This window comes from Hyperolius riggenbachi, chromosome 5 (assembly GCF_040937935.1).
Source record: "Hyperolius riggenbachi isolate aHypRig1 chromosome 5, aHypRig1.pri, whole genome shotgun sequence".
Lineage (NCBI taxonomy): Eukaryota > Metazoa > Chordata > Amphibia > Anura > Hyperoliidae > Hyperolius > Hyperolius riggenbachi.
The window spans coordinates 80,015,253-80,035,557 of NC_090650.1; the positions used below are offsets into that span (position 1 = coordinate 80,015,253).

The window sequence follows — 20,305 nt, forward strand, 5'->3', positions numbered from 1 at the left end:
AGGACATTGGTGTACTACAGAGCGTATACTGGGGGTCATTCTCTCTCTGCTCCCATCATTGGTGTAGCAATAGGGGATGCAGAGGTTGCGACTGCACTAGAACCCTTGGACCAGAGGGAGGGGGGCCAGTCCACTGGGGCCCTTTCCTCAACCACAGTATTAGCTCTTGAATGGTGCTCTGTTGATAATAATCAATTCTATATATGCTTGCAGTAGTGGTAACCATTTACAAACTGTTCCCCTCTTCTGCTTATACCTCTCGCACTGTGGATGTGCTTGCCAGGTTTTGTGGCGTATGAATAGTTATGCATAGAATGCCTGGGGAGCCCAATGTAAAACTTGCACTTGCCCCCATAGCTCTTTAGCTACACAACTGGCTCTTGTGTATTGTGGATAAGGTGCTCACAAAAGCATTGTTATACAGGTTTGGCACATCAGTGAGTCTCAGTACACACTAGCCCATTCACTTCTCACCTTTCTGTATTGCTTCTTATTGACAGCCTCTTCATTGAGGTTGTAAGTTCTGCTTGGTTTCCTACAGCTGATGTTTGTTTATATGCAGTTTCCTGCTGTGTATAGCTCAGTACTTCTTTATTCTAATGCTGGGAATACACGATTCGATTCTGCAGTCAATTCTCTTATCTTCCGCTCGTTTTTCTTATCTTTTTCCATTCACTTCTATCAGAAACCGAACGGCGAAACGATCAAACGGGAGATCGGACATGTCGGAAAATGTCAATCGAGCCATCTATCTGCGGCAGAAATGAACCGTGTATTCCCAGCATAAGAGTAAAGTTGCCAATTAACAATACAGTACTTGGTAAACTGTCATCGTTTAAAAGGAAATAAATATGGCAGCTCCATATACTTCTCACTTCTGGTTCCCTTTAGCGACCTAAGCATTCTTGCACATTTCTGTATACATTTCAGCAATGCGCACCAGTAGGTGACATTGATGTGTTGCTGAAAGAGCAACTTGACCCCTTGACCAGGCACACTTTCATGTTTTAAAGGGCTTATGTGACACTCCCCCTTTGCAAAGGGAGAGGGCCTACATAGAAGGTAAATGACCTTCCTTTATTGGGGCACACATGTGACTGGAAGAGTTTCAACCACTTTATCAAATAGACAACATGTAGAGATGGGTTTCAGGAAGCCATTTTATTAAATCCGTTTAGGAATAATGAAAGTGAGGTTGACCTTTAGATGTGATCTTTGCTTTGCCTTTTAGGATCTGAGGCCAGGGACTGTGGAATGAAGAGAGAACCCAATGCCATGTTTTTTGGCCCACAGTTTGCTCAAACACCAAACGGTCCTAAGTCTGGCATGATATCTGTGGCAATCACCCTGCACCCCACTGCTGCTGAGGTAACTATTTCCTTCACTGCATACTTTTTGCATTATTGGTATTGCTGTATGTTCTATCTTTGCTTCTGTTCTGCATTTTTTATACCATTGTATAATTCTGTAGCTGAATTTGAAGTGAGCATGCCACCATGTGATTTTTTTTTTCCTCTTCCATTCTGTAGAACATCAGCGGGGTAGTTGCAGCTTTTGCAGATCTTCTGCAAGTCCACATTCCCACCAGCTATGAAGTGAGCAGTGCTCCAGATTCTGGGTCTGTCATCCTTATGAATGGGCACAGAATGAACTCAAACATGGAGTACCGACATCAGATGTATCGCCAGCGGCCCAGGCCAGGGGCCATTCCTCCAGCCAGGCTTATTGGACCATATGGGATGAAGCAGCACAACTTGCCATTCATGCCTAATAATAACGGTAAGTCTGTGATAAATTCCAGTTTAGGGTGCCATATTTATGGTGGCATGTTTTCAACCAATCCATATATAAATGTCAGAATTCCATTGTTTCTTATTTAACCCATTAACAGCTTCAATAGAATTAACTTGTGATGGATAATTTAAATTCTTGGAATGTTTTGATCTCTCTTCACTTGCAGAAATTATAGAGACTGAATGCAGACATCATCTGTTATTGTCTCACACTGCCGCCTAGTGACAAGTGGCCATAAATAAAAAACAGAAAACCGAGAGCCCAATATAGTGTACTATGTATTGGAAAAGGAGGAAATTATGAGATGAAAGTATTTATACTTACAAACCAGGGTTACCGCTAAGGCAACCACTGTTGAGGCAGGTGGGGAGTTTAGGCCTGTCCCCACTAAGGATTAAGAAGTCGCTCTCTGTGTACAGAAGAAAAAAGAGGGTATAACACCCCTCCACCAGGGGTGGGCTTGTGATATTGTAGAGATGTACAGAGGCGCCAAAAGGATAAAATTCTCTAAAATTCTTAAAAATGATTGGGAGACGGTGGTGGCCTGGCTCGATGCTGTCGATTAAAGCAAAACCAATTTATTTGCATACTCCTAGATACCGCCTTCCAATCATTTTTAAGAATTTTATCCTTTTGGCACCTCTGTACGAAGTGGCCATAAATACGCATTACAGCAGTACTAATTAAAAGCAAGGAAATGTAACAAATAAGAAATATAAAAAAAATTGCTAAAATAAATTGGCCTGGAGCACTTGCAAGCCTCTAAATCAATTGGCTGCTAAAGGGTTAAAAACCTTGGAAGGAATTAAATGTTCTTACCTTACCAGCTCTGCTTCTTACCTGCAGCTTTATGGTGAATCCCTGAAAGTCACTCCATTGATTTATAAGGGCTTGCTTAGCTTGGCCGCAGTTCTCATGTCGATTCGGCCAATGCGTGGTTACAAGTGAGCTCAGCTGAAGAAAACTCTTCACGGATTTATGCACTTGAGCACACACTCACATTATTAGTTATGAGAAATTATTTGCTTAGGAGTTGCTGTATAAAGCTACGTATGCATACTAAATTCTACTCAACTGGGATTGCAGGTAAAGACTGCCTTAGGTGAGAATATAGTGTGTGTAGAGAAGTCCCCCAACATCTCCTAAAGATCCGGCATGCAGCATTTTTATAGACCTACAAGCACTCACCGAGCACATTATTCCCCCACTCACACGACCTGCTGGAAGCTGCTGTGTTGTGCGCCACACAATGTCCCTCCATTGTCAAGTGTAGTTTGGGATTTCCAGCTTGAAAAAAGGGCATGTAGCCCAAAAAAGTCGGCTGTTACAGTATGATCCATACAGACTCGATGTCTGTAAAATTACCAATAAAAACCATTTTAATTATGTGACAGTGCCGACCATAATGACTCTTTTGGCTTTTGCAGTCCTGGTTGTATGGTGAGTGGTACTCTGTGCACACCAGTTCTCCTTTTCATGGGTCCTACCCTAGACTTGTTTTCCTTTTTCCATAGTTAGATGCGTCACTAGCTTCTGGCTAGCAATGCATCTGTTCAGAAGTCTGCCCCAAACTGTAGCCCGAGGGAATCGAGTACTGACCCTTGTAAGGTGACAGAAACTGAAATTGTGTACGTAGATTACTTCTGCAAGCCATTTGCTGTCACTCAGCCTGCTTAACAGCTGCCACATCCCTTCTAACACTGCAGGTAAAGGGAACTCCCCAAAAATCTTGCTTTCTATTGTCCTGAACGTCGAATCCCAGCTCAAGCCAGTACATAAAACATTAAGGAGTCTTTGGGCCGGGCTCCCTAATCAATCCTGGTCCTTCTGGAGTGCGCTCTAAGTGGCTGCGGCCCTGAAGCCCTTTGATTCTGCCTGGAGAAAAATGTGATATAAATGTCCCGTGTCTTGTCTAAGTGGACTACCCAGATCTTCCATCAGAAGCTTGGGATCATGCTTCCCAGACTCTGCTCAAGAGACCTGCATCCCTCCATGGACTTACAATGCAGATTGGTGGAGTGGCAAGCAATACACTCACTCACTCACTCACTCACTCACTCACTCACTCACTCACTCACTCACTCACACACGCACACACACGCACACACTCATTCACACACCATTCCCAAAGCATAAGGAAGAGTGGTGTAGAAGGTATATAATCACTAAGCTTTCAAATTGTAGAATGCGGGAAAAATGCAAATCTTTGAGCACTGTACTGTCATCCATTTAGCATTTTGTGCAACATGTTATTTATTGTATTTATAAAACGCCAACATATTACGCAGCGCATGTTATGTACACAATGTTAGATGATGCACAGGAGAACTGGTCTGGTATAAAATAGTTTTGCTGAAAATGCAGTATTTGTGTTAGGCTAGATAACGAGATATATGAGCAGGTCTCACGCCTGTTACTACAAAATAGACTGTCAATGCATGTACATTCTTGTAGATGGACTTGTTATTGTCTAGTTACAGTACATCATATTTCATCATAGCCTGTGTTTAACACAAGATTGTTGTATAATGTTTCCAGGTATGCCAGGATATCGACACCACCCCCCTAACATGGCAGATTCCACGGTATTGCGGCCATCCTGGTGCTGTCACTGCAAAGTTGTGGTTCTGGGAAGCGGGGTCCGAAAACCTATGAAGGAATTTGGTTTTCTGAAACAGGTAGGATACACAGCATTCATTGTTGGGACGATCATTATCAGTTATTGTTTACAGTATACTGATGACATTTGGATGTTTGACTAAAGTATTGCTGTGCTGGTCATGGTCATAATTGGAGATGAAAAGATAGGAGTATGGGATACAGTTTGGGCATCACACTATACCATTTATTGGCTAACATAGAAGAAAAGGAGTAAGCATTTGGCTATGAAGCCTTCTATATATTGACATTATTTAGAACACACAGCTTGTATACGCTGGACACTAAAACGAGATACATTGTTCAAACACAAATAAATGTCATTGGATGCCTTAATTACAACATCAGGAGTGTCACACAGGGATGCTAGCTCATTTATGACAAATAGAATTGTTTGCTTGAACATCACATACCACAGACTCACTCATTTTCTTCTAAGTTAGCCAATAAATCGTATCATCCTGATTGAAAACTTCTTTCTTCTACTGATGGCTAACATGGTACAATATTCCACTGCTACTACTATGCTGGAAATAAAGTATCATTGTTGCTGCTAGTGCTTACATGGGTGTACAGCCACACAGCCATCAATTCAACTCCTGTAATCCTTGTTTATTTTTCTTAATGATAAAAAATGGAATTGTGCTCTTTTCTGGCTAATCGTGTTTTATTTTTCTATATTTCAGGAGTTTCTTCCTAGACCTGCACAGATGGATGGGGAGCTTGTGTTCTGCAGCAACAACTGCTTTGTGCTGTATAGCGCTGCACGTGCCAAGTGCAGTGAGAACAAAGTAAGGGAGATACTGACTCTAGACATTATAAAACATCAGTCTGTGGCATATGACCACACTAACAGCATTTAAGAGTAAGGTGGTTACTGGCACTTTTTCAGGCGTTGTGTGGCACTGATTTGTGATTTTTTTCAACTGTTCTCCTTGAGTACAATTGAATTTACATTGTTTTAGCATTTTGCCAGCGCTATAAGGTGCCTCTTAAAGGGATCCTTAAGTCTGTTAAAAAAAAATGAGTTTTACTCACCTGGTGCCGCTGCAGCCATCCTGTGCCCACACAGACTCACTCGGATCCTCCTGTCCCCCGCCGGCAGCTAATTTCACTTTCGCCGACAGGCCTGGCCACGCGTCTGATACTTTGTGTTCCTGGCCGTAATAGCGCCCTCTATACTGCTACTGCAGCCGGGAACGCGAATAATCACTCGCGTTCCCATGTCTGTCACGCCTGTCGGCAAAACCGGAAGTAGCTGCCGCTGGGGACAGGAGGATCCGAGCTAGTCTGCGTGGGCACAGGACGGCTGCAGGGGGCTGGTAGAAGCCCCAGGTAAAACTCATTTTTTTTAGCAGACTAAAAGAGGAACTCCAGTGAAAATAATGTAATAAAAAAAGTGCTTAATTTTTACTATAATTGTGTATAAATGATTTAATCAGTGTTTTTATCATATGATGACATTTTTACTGCTGGCAGGTGATGTAGTTGCTGCTTGCTGTTTTGGCAGTTGGAAACAGCTGTAAACAGCTATTTTCCACAACAAGGTTTACAGACAGGAAACTGCCAAGAGTACCATGGTCCTCAGAGTTTCTTGTGGGAAGGGTTTCACCACAATGTCAGCCATACAGAGCCCCCTGATGATCTATTAGAGAAAAGGTGAAGATTTCTTGTGGGAAAGGGGGTATCAGCTACTGATTGGGATGAAGTTCAATTCTTGGTCACAGTTTCTCTTTAAGTGCCCCTTTAAGGTGCATTCAGACCGGTCGTTTGGAAGTCAAATCGGGCATATGTACAAACGGTTGTTCAGCTGAAAATGCTGGTTTTGATGGATCCGCTTGTCAAATCCAGTCTTATCAGCTCAACAATCGTTTGTACACACGCCCGATTTGATGTCCAAATTACTTGTCGTTCAGACATCCAAACGACCGGTCGTTTGGAAAAATCAGACGTGTGTATATGTACCTTTTTAATGCTGAGGATCATCTGATTCAGTGTGAACTTGCCCTGAAAAAAAGATCAACAGAAACTATAATAGGCCTTTATATATTTTGCAAATCTTAGTTATTTGGGTTGAAAAAAGACATACGTCCATTAAGTTCAACCAGAAAATTCTGATCTGAACTTTTAAGACTAAGGGTAATCTTATCGGGTTACTAAAGCAAACCTGAAGTGAAAATAAACTTATTTTTTTAATGTATTTTTTTTACCAATAGTAAATAGAGCATTTGTAACATAGAATCGTGTCTCATATATTTATTTTTGGTTTGAGGGCTTAATTTTTAAGACTCCTAACAACTGCCATGACAGTCTAATGTAAAATCTGCTATTATAAGGAGCAAAACAAACAGGTGTAATTTGAACTTTTTTTGTGCTGAAACGTTATCAGTCTTTTCTCAGCCAGATAAAACTTTTGGCTTCAATTTCAGGAAACCAAAGTGAGTTCAGCTAGCTGTTCCACAAGCTCATTTCCATAGATAACTCTAGTTTTACAATTTTTATTTATATAATAAAGTGAAGTAAGCAGCAATGTCACATGATCTCCCAGAGATCTCTGGGGCAGAAGACTGCATGACATCATAGCCTAGGCCAAACATCAATGGGTAGGCGGGGTTACATACTTATATACAGCAAGATATAGATATAAGAATAGTTTTTGGTGTAGAAACCAGGATAATGAAAGTAAAAGCAGGTATTCTGAAAGATTTATTACACTCTAAATATGTATTTATACTATACAATATAGTTCTACTACTTATAATACTAGCATAAGATAAGTTGTCATCATTGATTATTTTTACGGAAAATAAAATACATTGATCTCCTCACAAGATTATCTCTTATGAAAGCTTTCAATGTTAGCCCACAGCAGTGACCTAACGACTTGTTTGTATTGTGTTTTGCAGAACCAGAACCGTTCCCTAACGCCTCCATCTCTAAAGGACTCTCAACCAAAGTCTTGTCATCAGTACAGCAACAACACTTCCACTCTGGATGTTCATTGCCTTCCTCTGATGCAGGAGAAGGCCTCACCACCTTCATCTCCTCCTATTTCCTTTCCTCCAGCAGCTTTTGAAACTGCTAAAGTTGAGGCAAAGCCAGATGAACTGAAAGTCACTGTGAAGTTAAAACCACGGCCAAGAGCTGTCCACAGTGGCCTGGATGATTCCCGCCCAGCAAGCAAGAGATGGAAAGGAATGAAGTGGAAAAAATGGAATATTCAGATAGTCATTCCCAAGATGCCTTTCAAGCCTCAGTGTGAGGACGATGTAGATGAATTTTTGAAAAGACTGGGGACATCTCTGAAGCCAGATCCGATGCCCAAAGATTTTAGAAAATGTTGTTTCTGTCACGAAGAAGGTGATGGAATGACAGATGGACCCGCAAGGCTTCTTAACCTTGACCTTGACCTCTGGGTCCACTTAAACTGTGCTCTTTGGTCTACTGAGGTCTATGAGACACAGGCTGGTGCCTTAATTAATGTGGAACTGGCATTAAGACGAGGTCTGCAGATGAAGTGTGTGTTTTGTCATAAAATGGGAGCCACCAGCGGTTGCCACAGGTTAAGATGCACCAATATTTACCACTTCACCTGTGCAATAAAAGCACAATGCATGTTTTTTAAAGACAAGACTATGCTTTGCCCCATGCACAAGCCAAAGGGAGTTCATGAGCAAGAATTGACTTATTTTGCAGTTTTTCGTAGAGTTTACGTTCAGCGAGATGAGGTGCGACAAATTGCAAGCATTGTACAACGCGGGGAACGTGACCACACTTTCCGTGTCGGCAGCCTGATCTTCCAGGCAATCGGTCAGCTGCTGCCACAGCAAATGCAAGACTTCCACTCTGCAACTGCTCTCTTCCCAGTAGGGTACGAAGCCAGCCGGTTGTACTGGAGCATGCGTTATGCAAACAGACGCTGCCGCTACCGCTGCTCCATAGAAGAGAAGGACGGTTTGCCGTTGTTTATCATCAAAGTGAATGAACAGGGCCATGAAGACATGATTCTGACTGATTCCACACCAAAAGGTAGGAGGATGTAAACAGCAAGGCCTAAAAACATTTTTCTTTGATTGTTGAAGAGAAGTGTGCTTTCTGGTTGCTTGAGATCAGGGCCAGTTCTTTCATGAAGCAAGGTGAAACATTTGCATCAGGTGCAGAGGTTACAGGGGCAGCATTTGTGTACTGTGTTTACACGAACAGCATGCAGTCAGAGTAGGAGGAGAAGTGAGAAAAGAGTGAGGTGAAGATGTCATCATTGTGGAAAAGCAGCTTGTTGTGCTGTGTGAGGAGTCTGACAGTGAGTGAGGAGGGGGGAGGCAGAACAGCACCCGTGTTTCATTTAACTTGCACAGCAGAAGGGTGAAGGTAGGTGGTACTGCTGTCCTGACTGAGGAGGAATGGAGTGGCTGAAGGTGCGCAGTTTGTTACAGACTCACACCAGCCAGTGTGCTATTGTGTTGAGCTGCAGAGTAAATTGTCGGGTGCTGTGCGATCATTCCAAATTGGGGGAGGGGCCGGCATGGCTGGTTCTGTTAAAAAGTCTAGAACCGGCCCTGCTTGAGATTGTGTTAAAATAGGCTTAGCTAATACAGTACTACACTCCACTCTGTATACATACCATGAACTCTTTATTCAGTGTTAAAATTTTACAAAAGTAATTTAAAGTACATTAACCTTGGGGAGCAGTCTTTAAAGCAAAGCAGAGCAACAAATATCGTAAGAATTTGGCCTTTACCACTTTGAGTACTGCTGGTGAATTTGTTGGTTGGTTGAGACTGCTGGTTAGTTGAGTTCCAGATAACCGGGACTCTACTGTACTTATCTTTCTATCTATACACAGACACACACCTTAAGGTGTCCACTAGCGATACAATTTTCCAATCGTTTACGAACAATCATTAATATTAACGATTGGAAATGAATGTAAGGCACCACTAATGGACAAAAATCTCCTAACCTATCTGATCAGATTGATGGGATCAATCAGAAAATGAGATAGATTTAATCGCATTGGTTAGGAGATTTTTGTCTATTAATGGTCCTAAACGATAATTTCCGATCATTTATATGAATAATCGTCCATAAACGATCGCTCACCCAATTGTATCGTTAATGTTTTATAGCTCCTTGCTTTGCTGTTATGCAGAAGCCTATTGACTTTTACATGTGTTATTTCATTTTATTTGTTATACTGTAGTTTGTTGAATCAATACAAAATTGCATGTCATGCCTTTTACGTTGTTTTTATAAAATCGCATGTATAAATGTTTCTTATTTTGATCATTTTAGGTGTTTGGGACAAAATTCTGGAACCTGTTGCAAACTGCAGGAAGGATTCAGAAATTCTCAGGTTGTTTCCAATCTACCTGAAAGGGGAAGACCTTTTTGGTTTAACTGTATCTGCAGTTACAAGGATTGCAGAATCGGTATGGACCCTTCTTGCCTTACAGAGTAGTGATGTACAGCTTTGCTGGGGACCTAAGGGACAGTTTTACTGCTCTTCCTAATTCTGCCCACACATGGAAAGAATTTAGCTCAATTGTGATCTCACACAAACTATTGATTTCCACTAGATGTCACTTGGCACTAAAACTGTTCAAGCTTTTCTGTTTTATAATATCATGTGTTTCACTTAGACATGCTATTTACATACATCTGTCTGTCAAATCTTATAGTGTTTAAAGTGTACCTGAGGCAAATCAAATGAAAAATTAGACACTTGCCTAAGAAGGGGGAAGCCTCTGGATCCTGCAAAGGCTCTCCACATCCTTCTGGCTTCCACCATTGCCACGTGTGGACCTCAGTAAGAAATCCAATAAAAGCTTGTCGAATTTTTTATCATGTCCGCGCTGTTCTTCATGCACCTGCGCTTGAGCATTAGCAGTTTCATGCTACTGCGCAGGCGTGGCTATACTCTTGTGGGGGCTGCTCGGCCATGCTTGTCCATGAAGAGGAGTACGGTCAAGATCTTCAGGAGGGTCCTGGTTAATGGCGGTAGGGGTGAGGAGGATGTGGAAAGCCTCTCGAGGATCCAGAGGTTTCCCTCTACCTTGCTAACTATCTGTTTTTTGGCTGAGTTTCGTACTCAGATCTCCATATAATTGAATCGATCGTGTCATAACACTCAATTGCATCTTGTGAGGTCAGCATAAAAAAAAAAATCTGTTGCTCAGTAACGGTGGATTACACGTTTCAATATAGTATATACAATATTGTTTTTCTATATGGTTGTGCTGTTATATGCCCTGCCCCCAGCTTACCTCCTCATCAACTTCTACAGGCTGTTGATGGTGGAGATAGATGTCTGCTGTGGGGCATGCACAGTGGAGGCACTAGGTCACTGTGGTGTAAGGTGATGGAGTGCACTGTGGATGGACTAGATCAGTGCTGGTGGTGGGAAGTATCTGTTTAGACTTGTGAAGGCACCACATCACAGTGGTGGGAGAGATGATAGCAGGCGGTTCAGAAGCACTAAGCCCCAGTGTTGGAAGATGCTTTGTTTAGAGTGACGGCCTGTGGCCAAATCTGCCTGTTACGATCTTATAGGTCTTCTTTTAAGCCGCATCTACACGCGTAGATGCGGCCGCGATGTTCCTTCTCAATCATCAGCGGCTCGCTTGATAAGATCCGACAGGACGGATCTCCCCGCCGCCGATTCCCTGCTCGCTCCCCGCGAGGGGACATTGGCAGGGAATCGAGCGGAAGATACGCGGCGTGGGGACGAGCGGGAATCAAGCGGGCGGGCTAATCGAGCCGCCGGATCGCCGCCTTATCTAGTAGTGTAGATGAGGCTTAAGGTAGGCATATATTCTACAATTATTTAAATGGATTGAATGTTATAAAAACATTGAATCTAATGAAAAGCTTTCCCAATATTTGTTAGTTTGGTTAGTCTGCATGCATGTTGGATTATTATGTCTCTGTACAAATTAACAAGCTGACACATCATTGCATTCCAGCGGTTCTGGAGATGTGTTTAGCTTCTAAGGGCAACAATGGTTAATTTGCATATATTCAGCAGTGATGCACTGGGAGACAGCTCAAGCTCACTGCAACCTGAATTATCACAAATTCTTTCTATTTTAAGAAAGCAAACTTTTGTTTTTGTTAGTTAGGGAAAGGCTAAGGTGGTAATTGGGAGTTGGCAAGGCTCCGCATTGAGGAATGGGATATTGTTAGATCAGATCTTTGCTGAGATATTATCTATTTTTGTATAGGGTAAAGTCCCCTACACACACTCAATGTCACCTGACTGGGATCGGGAAATAATCCCTCGGGTAACATTGCAGGGCCGAGGCTGTGCAGACGTGACGTTCACTTGTAAGCAAGTGACTTGTTCTGTTCTGTGCAAGGAGGAGGGTGGTAGCGGCATGGAAGTGACATGGGGAGGGGTGTAAGTGGGGGAGACCATTGCTATGGTCGTTGCTCAGCTGAAGTGATCCACTAGGAAGGAACGCTGGCAGAGGCGGTTAACATCGGCTGGCTTGGATGAGTTTACTCTGGCATGTGTACTGACCTTAAAGTGTATCCGAGATAAACTTTTACTCCTTGCATAATTGTTTTCATTTCATATAGTTTATCGGGCATTACTCAAGCAAAATACTTTTTTTGTTTTGTTTTAATACTCTAATTCCCTATAAACTAAACAAGCCTCGCCCACAGCTTCTCCAGAGTGCCTTGGCACTCTGAGCTTTAGTAGCAAGGGCTTATGGGAGCTCAGTCTGGGCAGGAGGAGGAGGAAGTTACTAGCCAGATATTTCAGAGGCAGAGGGGAGGAAGAGAGGGGAGTGAAGTTTTTACAGGCTGGAGATGCAGAGCAGCTTGCCTGTGTGTAATGTGACAAACAGAACATGGCCGCTCTCATTGTATCACAGGAATAAATAATAATAAACTGTTGAAGCTGTTTGCGGCTAGATTTGCTGTGTAGACTAAACTTTAGATAAGATATAGACAAGTTACTTGTTATAGTTAGTTTTTCATCTTGGATTTGCATTAAGGATTTAATGATTGCTATTACCATAGGTAGAAATTAATAGTTCACCACATGTTACAAGTGTATGCCTAGATTTACATTTGTGCTGCTCTCTGGGAAATGGGTAAAATGGGCAATTGTACACAATCATGTGGACTAAAGCCCGGCACAGACCTTCAATTATTTGCCAATCACTGACCAGTTTTACCACTTACATATAGAATGAGCGTTTACCTGCACAACCTGTTCATAGCATTCAGAATCTGTTGACCCTCATACTACTTGGAGGTGGTAAAATTGTCCAATCAGTAGCCAGTCAAAATTAAAGTTGTACCAGTAGTTCTGCCAGCCTTAAATAATAAGACCAGAGTGACCTGCATGGACCATAGCCTAAACCCATCCGCAACAAATAGATTGCGTCACGCATGGTTTTCCCTCATCATATTATTTGGCAGAGACAATCTATATGTTTAGAATTCTATATGCCATGGTTCTTGCGTCTCATCTTTTTTTCTTTGTATTGTTTCTTAATCTTCAGCTCCCCGGAGTGGAGGCATGTGAGAAATACACTTTCCGCTATGGGCGTAACCCACTAATGGAGCTTCCGCTGGCCATCAATCCCAGTGGTAGCGCCCGCTCTGAGCCCAAGATGCATAATCATGCCAAGAGGTTTGTGTTAAGGTATTCTCTTTTCTTTTCGCATTGTAGAGCTCAGAGTCTAATGGCTAAATGCACCTGTGTCATTCAGACCTACTAAGCAGAGTCCCCTGAACTGCTTCCTGTCCAGCTGTGTGCAAACTCTTTGTTGTTCAAGTGTTGGCTCAGACAGCATGATCTGTGCTTGCTCCGCCACCAAATAAGACATTACTATTTGTGATGTGGGAGACAGGCTCTCTCTTGTGCTGTATGAGAAACCTGTCTCCAGTGCAAGAAATGGTGACTCCTAGTGGTCAGAATAAGGTGGCATTTTTGCACTTCTGTAAAAACCCAGAAGGCTGAAAACATTGCCTGTGGAGCAATGCAAAAAGACCATTCAGGGGACTCCTGTTAAGCAAGTTTGCATGCCACCTGTGCAGTTATGGGTGCATTTTTCTTTTAAGGCACCTCTAATACTCTGTGCTTTCAGGTGTTCCAAATATTGTCTGGCTGCAAACCTGCTTGTGTCAGCTGCTGTATCTCAGTGATGTCTGCATGAGCTTCCTGTTGAAACAATATATAAAGCAGAAGTAATCTTTAGTGTTCCCTTGTCTGTGTTTTTGTGTTTTGTGTCTGCAGGCCTCATACATTAAACAGCACCAGCACTTCAAAGTCCTTTCAGAGCACAGTTACGGGAGAGCTGAATGCTCCATACAGCAAGCAGTTCGTCCATTCCAAATCCTCTCAGTACCGGAAGATGAAGACTGAATGGAAGTCCAATGTGTACTTGGCCAGGTCTCGGATTCAGGTCAGTTGTTGAACAGGACAGAAGTGTGAAGGCTTAAAAAAAATACCTTGAGGAAAAAGATAGCAGGTTTAACACGCGGAAAAGCTTTAAGTATCTATACTCCTTAGTATCACTTTAATTTCCTCAGTTAAAATGAAGTAAAAAAAAAAGTCAGATATCTATGGAGAGGGAAGCCTTTGGATCCTGTAGATAGAACCTTCCTGGTCCTCTTTCGGTGACCTCGTTCCAGAGCGGTCACCCCCATTGCCGGTATTGCACCACCGGTCGATTTCGCCTTTGGGGATCCTTGAGTTGCTCCCTGAGTGCTTCTGAAGACTGGTGGCTCCATATTGTGCACGTGTGAGCATCTACTCGAGCATGCCCAGTATGCAGCCGCCCATTGCTTCCTGAAGCCTTCCGTGGGCTCTCACATTGGGGGACACGTGCTGAGACTAGACTTTCATCTTGGGTGACAAAAAAATTAGCTTGTATACATTCCTAAACTGTACTGGCTTCACGGTTGTTCTATTTGTGTGATTCAGCCTACTTCTTAAGCCAAAGATTAACAGGACAGCGTTCTGTGCATTACTCATTTGGAACCCACTGCACTCAACGTGAAAGCAACACTGTGATGGAACTCTATGGACACAGTCAAAGGTCCCTTAGGTTGTAGGCACTCTGTCAGCACTTTCTTAGAGCTTTTCTGTCCCTCAGCGCTTTGAGCGTTTTAAAAAAACAAAACAAAAAAATGCTCCCATTGACTTACATAAAAATCGCCACGAGTGCAGTGATTTTACCGCAATTTTAATGTAAATCAATGGGATCATTTAAAAAAAACAAAAAACACTTAATGTGCTGAGGGTTAGAAAAGCTCTCAGAAAGCACTCATAGGGCTGGTGCACACCAAGCGTTTTTGGTAGCGTTTTCAAAACCGCTGCCGCCTGCGAAAACACTTGGCTAATGTATCTCAATGGGATGGTGCACACCAGCGGTTTGAGGTTTTTAGCAAACCGCAAAGTGGCTCCTGCAGCATTTTTGCGGTTTACAGATGCATTTCTGTCTCAATGTACAGTATAGGAAAGTGGAAAACCGCTCTGAAAAACGCTAGATCAGAGCTGTTTTACAGGCGGTTTTGTTACAGTAGCTGTTCAGTAACAGCTTTACTGTAACAATATATTAAATCTGCTACACAAAAAAGCTCTAAAAAATGCTAGGCATGTTTAGAAAACCGCTCTAAACATGCCTTGAATCACTCTGAAAATCTGCCTCAAAAACCTCTAGCGTTTTGCAGATCTGCTAGCAGCTTTAGTGTGCACTTGGCCACAGTGTGTCTACAGCCTTTAGAGCAGGCTTTCTCAACCAGGGTTCCCTGGAACCTCAGGGCTCGAGTGCTCTGCAGGGGTTCCTTGGCATTTTTCCCCATTGTGGTTGTTTGGGGGAAGTATGATAGAGAGTACACTATATTAGGGGGTACTGTAAAAAAAAAAAAAAAAAGCATTAAATTCAGAACAATGAGCATATTAATAAAAAGTACTAGAATAAGAAGACATTGTAATGAAGGTCACTGTAATGGGGGGTAGGGACAAACAGCCACACCATGCTACCTGCAAAATAAATTCAGGGGTTCCTCGAGGTCCATAAATTACTTACAGGGGTTCCTTCAGGGTAAAAAGGTTGAGAAAGGCTGCTTCAGAGTTTACCTGGTTCAAGTGTTGGTTTTACTTTGGCTTGAAGCATTATTTTGGATTCCTGGGACTTCATATTTTTTCCTTCTTTCTTTCAGGGTCTGGGGTTATATGCTGCTAGAGACATTGAAAAGCACACTATGGTGATTGAATACATTGGAACCATAATACGCAATGAAGTAGCCAATAGAAAAGAGAAACTGTACGAATCTCAGGTATGATATGTGCATCACGCTGCCTAAACTTCAACACTAAGCAAGAACCACAGTGGCTTTCACTGTAGGCACAGATCTAAATATATGAACCTGGTCACTTAGTATGCCCAAATAGACACACCATGTTTTGTGAACAGTGCAGTCAGTAGCTGTGGTAATCTGTGCTGCCAGACGTACAACTCCACTCATGGTCACACGGACTTACAGCTCTGTAGCTGGTATCCAGTTCTCTTACAGAGAATCTGTACTCTAAAATTCTTACAATAAAAAGCATACCATTCTATTCATTATGTTCTCCTGGGCCCCTCTGTGCTGTTTCTGCCACTCCCTGCTGCAATACTGGCTTGAAATTGCCAGTTTTAGGCAGTGTTTACAAACCAGACATGGCTGCTAACCAGCATGTGATAGACTGAGAGGAGCTCAGTCTGTGACTCATACAGAGCCTGCAGGGGGCGTGGAGAGGGTGTGTATAGCTTCTGCCTATCACAAGCAGTGCAGCACATTTCAGCCTAGGTGCCTGAGCCCGACAAAGCAGTCAGAGGAAAGATTAGATTATATAACAGAGATAATACAGCCACTGCGCAACTAGGAAAGACTGCAGTAAGGCAGACCACATTAGAACTAGTATAGGAACTTATAGGATAGAAGAAATAAGGCAGAACATTTTGTTACAGAGTCTCTTTAAAGCAGATCCAAGATGAATAAGTAACTTATCTATATATCTTATCTAAAATTTACACAGCAAATCTAGCTGCAAACTGCTTCAATAGTTTGATTATTTATTCCTGTGATACAATGAGAGCCACCATGATCTGCTTGTCATCACACACAGGCAAGCTGCTCTGCATCTCCGGCCCTCAGCCTGTGAAAACTTCACTCCCCTCCTCCCCTCTGCCTCTGAAATCTCAAGCTAGTAACACCTCCTCCTCCTTCTGCCCAGACTGAGCTCCCATAAGCCCTTATACATGGGTCTGAGAGTGCCAAGGCACTGGAGAAGCTGTGGGCGTGGCTTGTTTAGTTTATAGGGAATTTGGGTATTAAAACAAAAACAAAAAAAGTATTTGGCTTGAGGAATGCCCTATAAACTACAGGAAAGGAACACAATTATGCAATGAGTAAAAGTTTATCTCGGATCCACTTTAACTTTTATGCTTTTCCATAATACCTGGGTCTCCAATGGGTGCCGTAATTTCTGCCAACCCTCTCAGTGTTCCACCTGAGTCCAGGGGCCTCACTCTGTGATCTGCTATTGCAGGAAGGATATACCGTATATACTCGCAAGCAAGCCGACCCGCATGTAAGCCGACCCCCCCACTTTTACCCCAAAAAACAGGAAAAAATGACCCTCATGTAAGCCGGGGGTAGGAAACGCTGGCCGCGTGATCCCCCCAGTATGTCCCAGTATAGCTAGTATAGTGCCCAGTATAGGTAGGTAGTGCTCAGTATAGCAAGTAAAATGCCCCAGTATAGCTAGTATAGTGCTCAGTATAGCTAGTATAGTGCTCAGTATAGCTAGTATAGTGCTCATTATAGCTAGTATAGTGCTCAGTATAGCTAGTATAGTGCTCATTATAGCTAGTGAAGTGCCCCAGTTTAGCTAGTATAGTGCTCAGTATAGGTAGGTAGTGCTCAGTATAGCTAGTATAGTGCTCAGTATAGCTAGTATAGTGCTCAGTATAGTGCTCAGTATAGCTAGTATAGTGCTCAGTATAGCTAGTATAGTGCTCAGTATAGCTAGTGAAGTGCCCCAGTTTAGCTAGTATAGTGCTCAGTATAGTGCCCCATTATAGCAAGTATAGTGCCCCATTATAGCTAGTATAGTGCCCCATTATAGCTAGTATAGTGCCCCCAGTATAGCTAGTATAGTGCCCCATTATAGCTAGTATAGTGCCCCCAGTATAGCTAGTATAGTGCTCAGTATAGTGCCCCATTATAGCTAGTATAGTGCCCCCAGTATAGCTAGTATAGTGCCCCCAGTATAGCTAGTATAGTGCCCCATTATAGCTAGTATAGTGCCCCATTATAGCTAGTATAGTGCCCCCAGTATAGTGCCCCATTATAGCTAGTATAGTGCCCCATTATAGCTAGCATAGTGCCCCATATAGCTAGCATAGTGCCCCAGTATGGGTGGGTGGGTAGGTGCTGTCCCTCCCCGCTCCCCCCGCGGCCGCCGCTGCTATTACCTTAGGCGGCGCCGCTTCCTCTATCCCCGTCCTCCTCCGGTAAGTTCGGTAACTCATTCACAGCAGCGCGCCTCTCGCTGCTGTGATGACGAGGAAACCATAGAGAGCGGCTTCCTGTAGCGCGATGCCGTTACTATGGGAACCGCTCTCTATGGTTTCCTGCGTCATGAGTGAGTGAGTTACCGGAGGAGGACGGGGATAGAGGCAGCGGCGCCGCCTAAGGTAATAGCAGCGGTGGCCGCGGGGGGAGCGGGGAGGGACAGCACCTATCCACCCACCCATGACTCGCAAGCAAGCCGACCCCCCAACTTTTGGCCCACTTTTGGGGGGTCAAAAATTCGGCTTGCTTGCGAGTATATACGGTATTCATAAATACATAAAAAGGTCAGCACAACTGAAAATAAAGCGTGTATGAAATTTACTGCTATAATAGTCCCAACAGCCAAAATAAAACAATTGTCTTTCATGCAATTGGTCTCAGTGCTTAACAGTGTTCCAGCATCAGACAATACACAGAACATTTATGTTGCACTTTTCTCCTGGGGGACTTAAAGCACCAGAGCTGCAGCCACTAGGGCACGCTCTATAGGCAGTAGGGAGCCCAAGGTCTCGTTACTGTATAGGTGCTGGCTTACTGCATAGAAAGAACTGAGATTCAAACCCAGGTCTCCTATATCGGAGACAGAGCTCTTAAAGGAACCAGAGGCGAAAATAAACTAATAAGCGATTGTATCCATCTTCCTTCCCCTAAAAATGATTTTTTTTTAAGATATTCCACAGTTTTATTTTATGATTAAAGAGAACCTGTAATTAAAAAAGTTCCCCTGGGGGGTACTCTCCTCGGGAGGGGGAAGCCTCAGGGTCCCAATGAGGTTTCCCCCTCCCCTGCAGCTGCAGGCAATCCATCGCTGGCTCCCCCGAAGCGTCCCGGAATCCTCCCTCGACAAGCCTGACAAGCGCTGATGTATTTACCTTTCCTGGGGGCGGGGGCGCTGTTGCGGTTATCCGCACGGAGATATGCGAAAATAGCCGATCTCTGTTGGGTACACTCTACTGTGCAGACGCAGGAGATTTGCGCCTGCGTAGTAGAGCGGCCCGCCAGAGATCGGCTGTTTCCGCCTATCTCCGAGCGGCGAGCCGATCCTGCGCTGGAGCTGGAAAGGTAAACATTTACATCCCCGCTGTCTGGGGAGCTTTATCGCCACCGATGTGGGACCGAGGACGACGGGGGAAGCTTCAATAGGATCCGGAGGCTTCCCCCACCCCAGGTGAGTACCCCCCAGGGGAGGTTTTTCTCATTACAGGTTTTCTTTAAATCTACTTTTTAAGTTTTAACTTTTATTGTTTTTGCTCAATGACACATTCATTGAAGTATGCCAGAGCTAAAATCTATGAACTATTCATCCTTTTTTTATCTCTTTCCTGCTCTCAGAAGCAGTTTTCTAGGAAAAGTGTTTTATAGTTGGAATTTCTTATCAGTGAGGGTTACACTAGTCAATTCCTGTCTGAGTCAGGACTGAGTCAGCCACTTACATACCTGATATTTAACTCTTTTAGGCAGAGAAAAAAAAAAAGGAACACCGCTTTCTTTGTATGCTTGGCACTGTACCTACCCATGTCTATCTCATCATGTCACGTGTCACCTTGGGTATCCTTTAACCAGTACACTATACATTCACAGTAGAATTCCATGTGTAGCATCGTGTGCAACAACACACGGTGCTCACCACCGATGACCTAAATGCTTATCCCATTGTGTGGCCCCAAATCCTAAGGCCCACAGATCACACATCTAGAGTCCCAGCAGCCATACATAAATGTGTATAAAGGAAGGTTCTGAGTGTCTACGCAGGAGGAGTTACGCAGGAGAAGTGCGTCCTCTACTGCTGCTGGAGAGATAAGCAGACAGCGCACTTGTCCTGCGTAGACTGGCTCCAACTGATGGAAGTGCGGGGACCCGGTTCCCAAACCTGCAGGCAGGGGAGGACGGCGATTCAGGTAAATGGGGCTGGAGGAAGCCTCAGGTATGTATAAATGTTTTTACTTATTTCAGCTCTGGTACACTTTAAGCCAAGTTCACATGGATGACCGTTACATCGTATTTATTAGCCTGTAAAATACACACAGTGTTTTCACCTTCCGGCTGTCACTAGGAGAGAGCAGTTTTGCTCTTTGTGCTGATTTCCATAAAGGATTCAGCCCCATACACAGCAGCTGAGGGTGTTACCATCTCCAAACATGCACCATCTATCATTGCTGCTCTCAGGGCCCATTCACACCAGAAGCACTTTTCTGAGTGTTTTGTGATTGATTACCGGTTTTTAAAATTGCGCCCATTCCCTTTCATTAAAATTGTGTCAAAAATCGTGGAA

General features: G+C 43.4%; 1 protein-coding gene across 13 annotated transcripts in view; it reads left to right on the forward strand.

Annotated features, from left to right (window-relative positions):
• The window catches only part of KMT2C (lysine methyltransferase 2C), a 302,604-nt gene that overhangs the window by 272,819 nt on the left and 9,480 nt on the right, over positions 1-20,305 (forward strand). For 11 of the 13 annotated variants that reach the window (XM_068235906.1, XM_068235894.1, XM_068235895.1 and 8 more), the window contains 9 exons: positions 1,232-1,368; positions 1,530-1,779; positions 4,333-4,472; positions 5,139-5,243; positions 7,359-8,481; positions 9,745-9,881; positions 12,966-13,108; positions 13,703-13,871; positions 15,634-15,750. In XM_068235906.1, the coding sequence (XP_068092007.1) occupies positions 1,232-1,368; positions 1,530-1,779; positions 4,333-4,472; positions 5,139-5,243; positions 7,359-8,481; positions 9,745-9,881; positions 12,966-13,108; positions 13,703-13,871; positions 15,634-15,750 (2,321 nt within the window). The remainder of the gene's footprint in view (positions 1-1,231; positions 1,369-1,529; positions 1,780-4,332; positions 4,473-5,138; positions 5,244-7,358; positions 8,482-9,744; positions 9,882-12,965; positions 13,109-13,702; positions 13,872-15,633; positions 15,751-20,305) is intronic. The other 2 variants (XM_068235898.1, XM_068235907.1) reach the window with 1 other exon arrangement.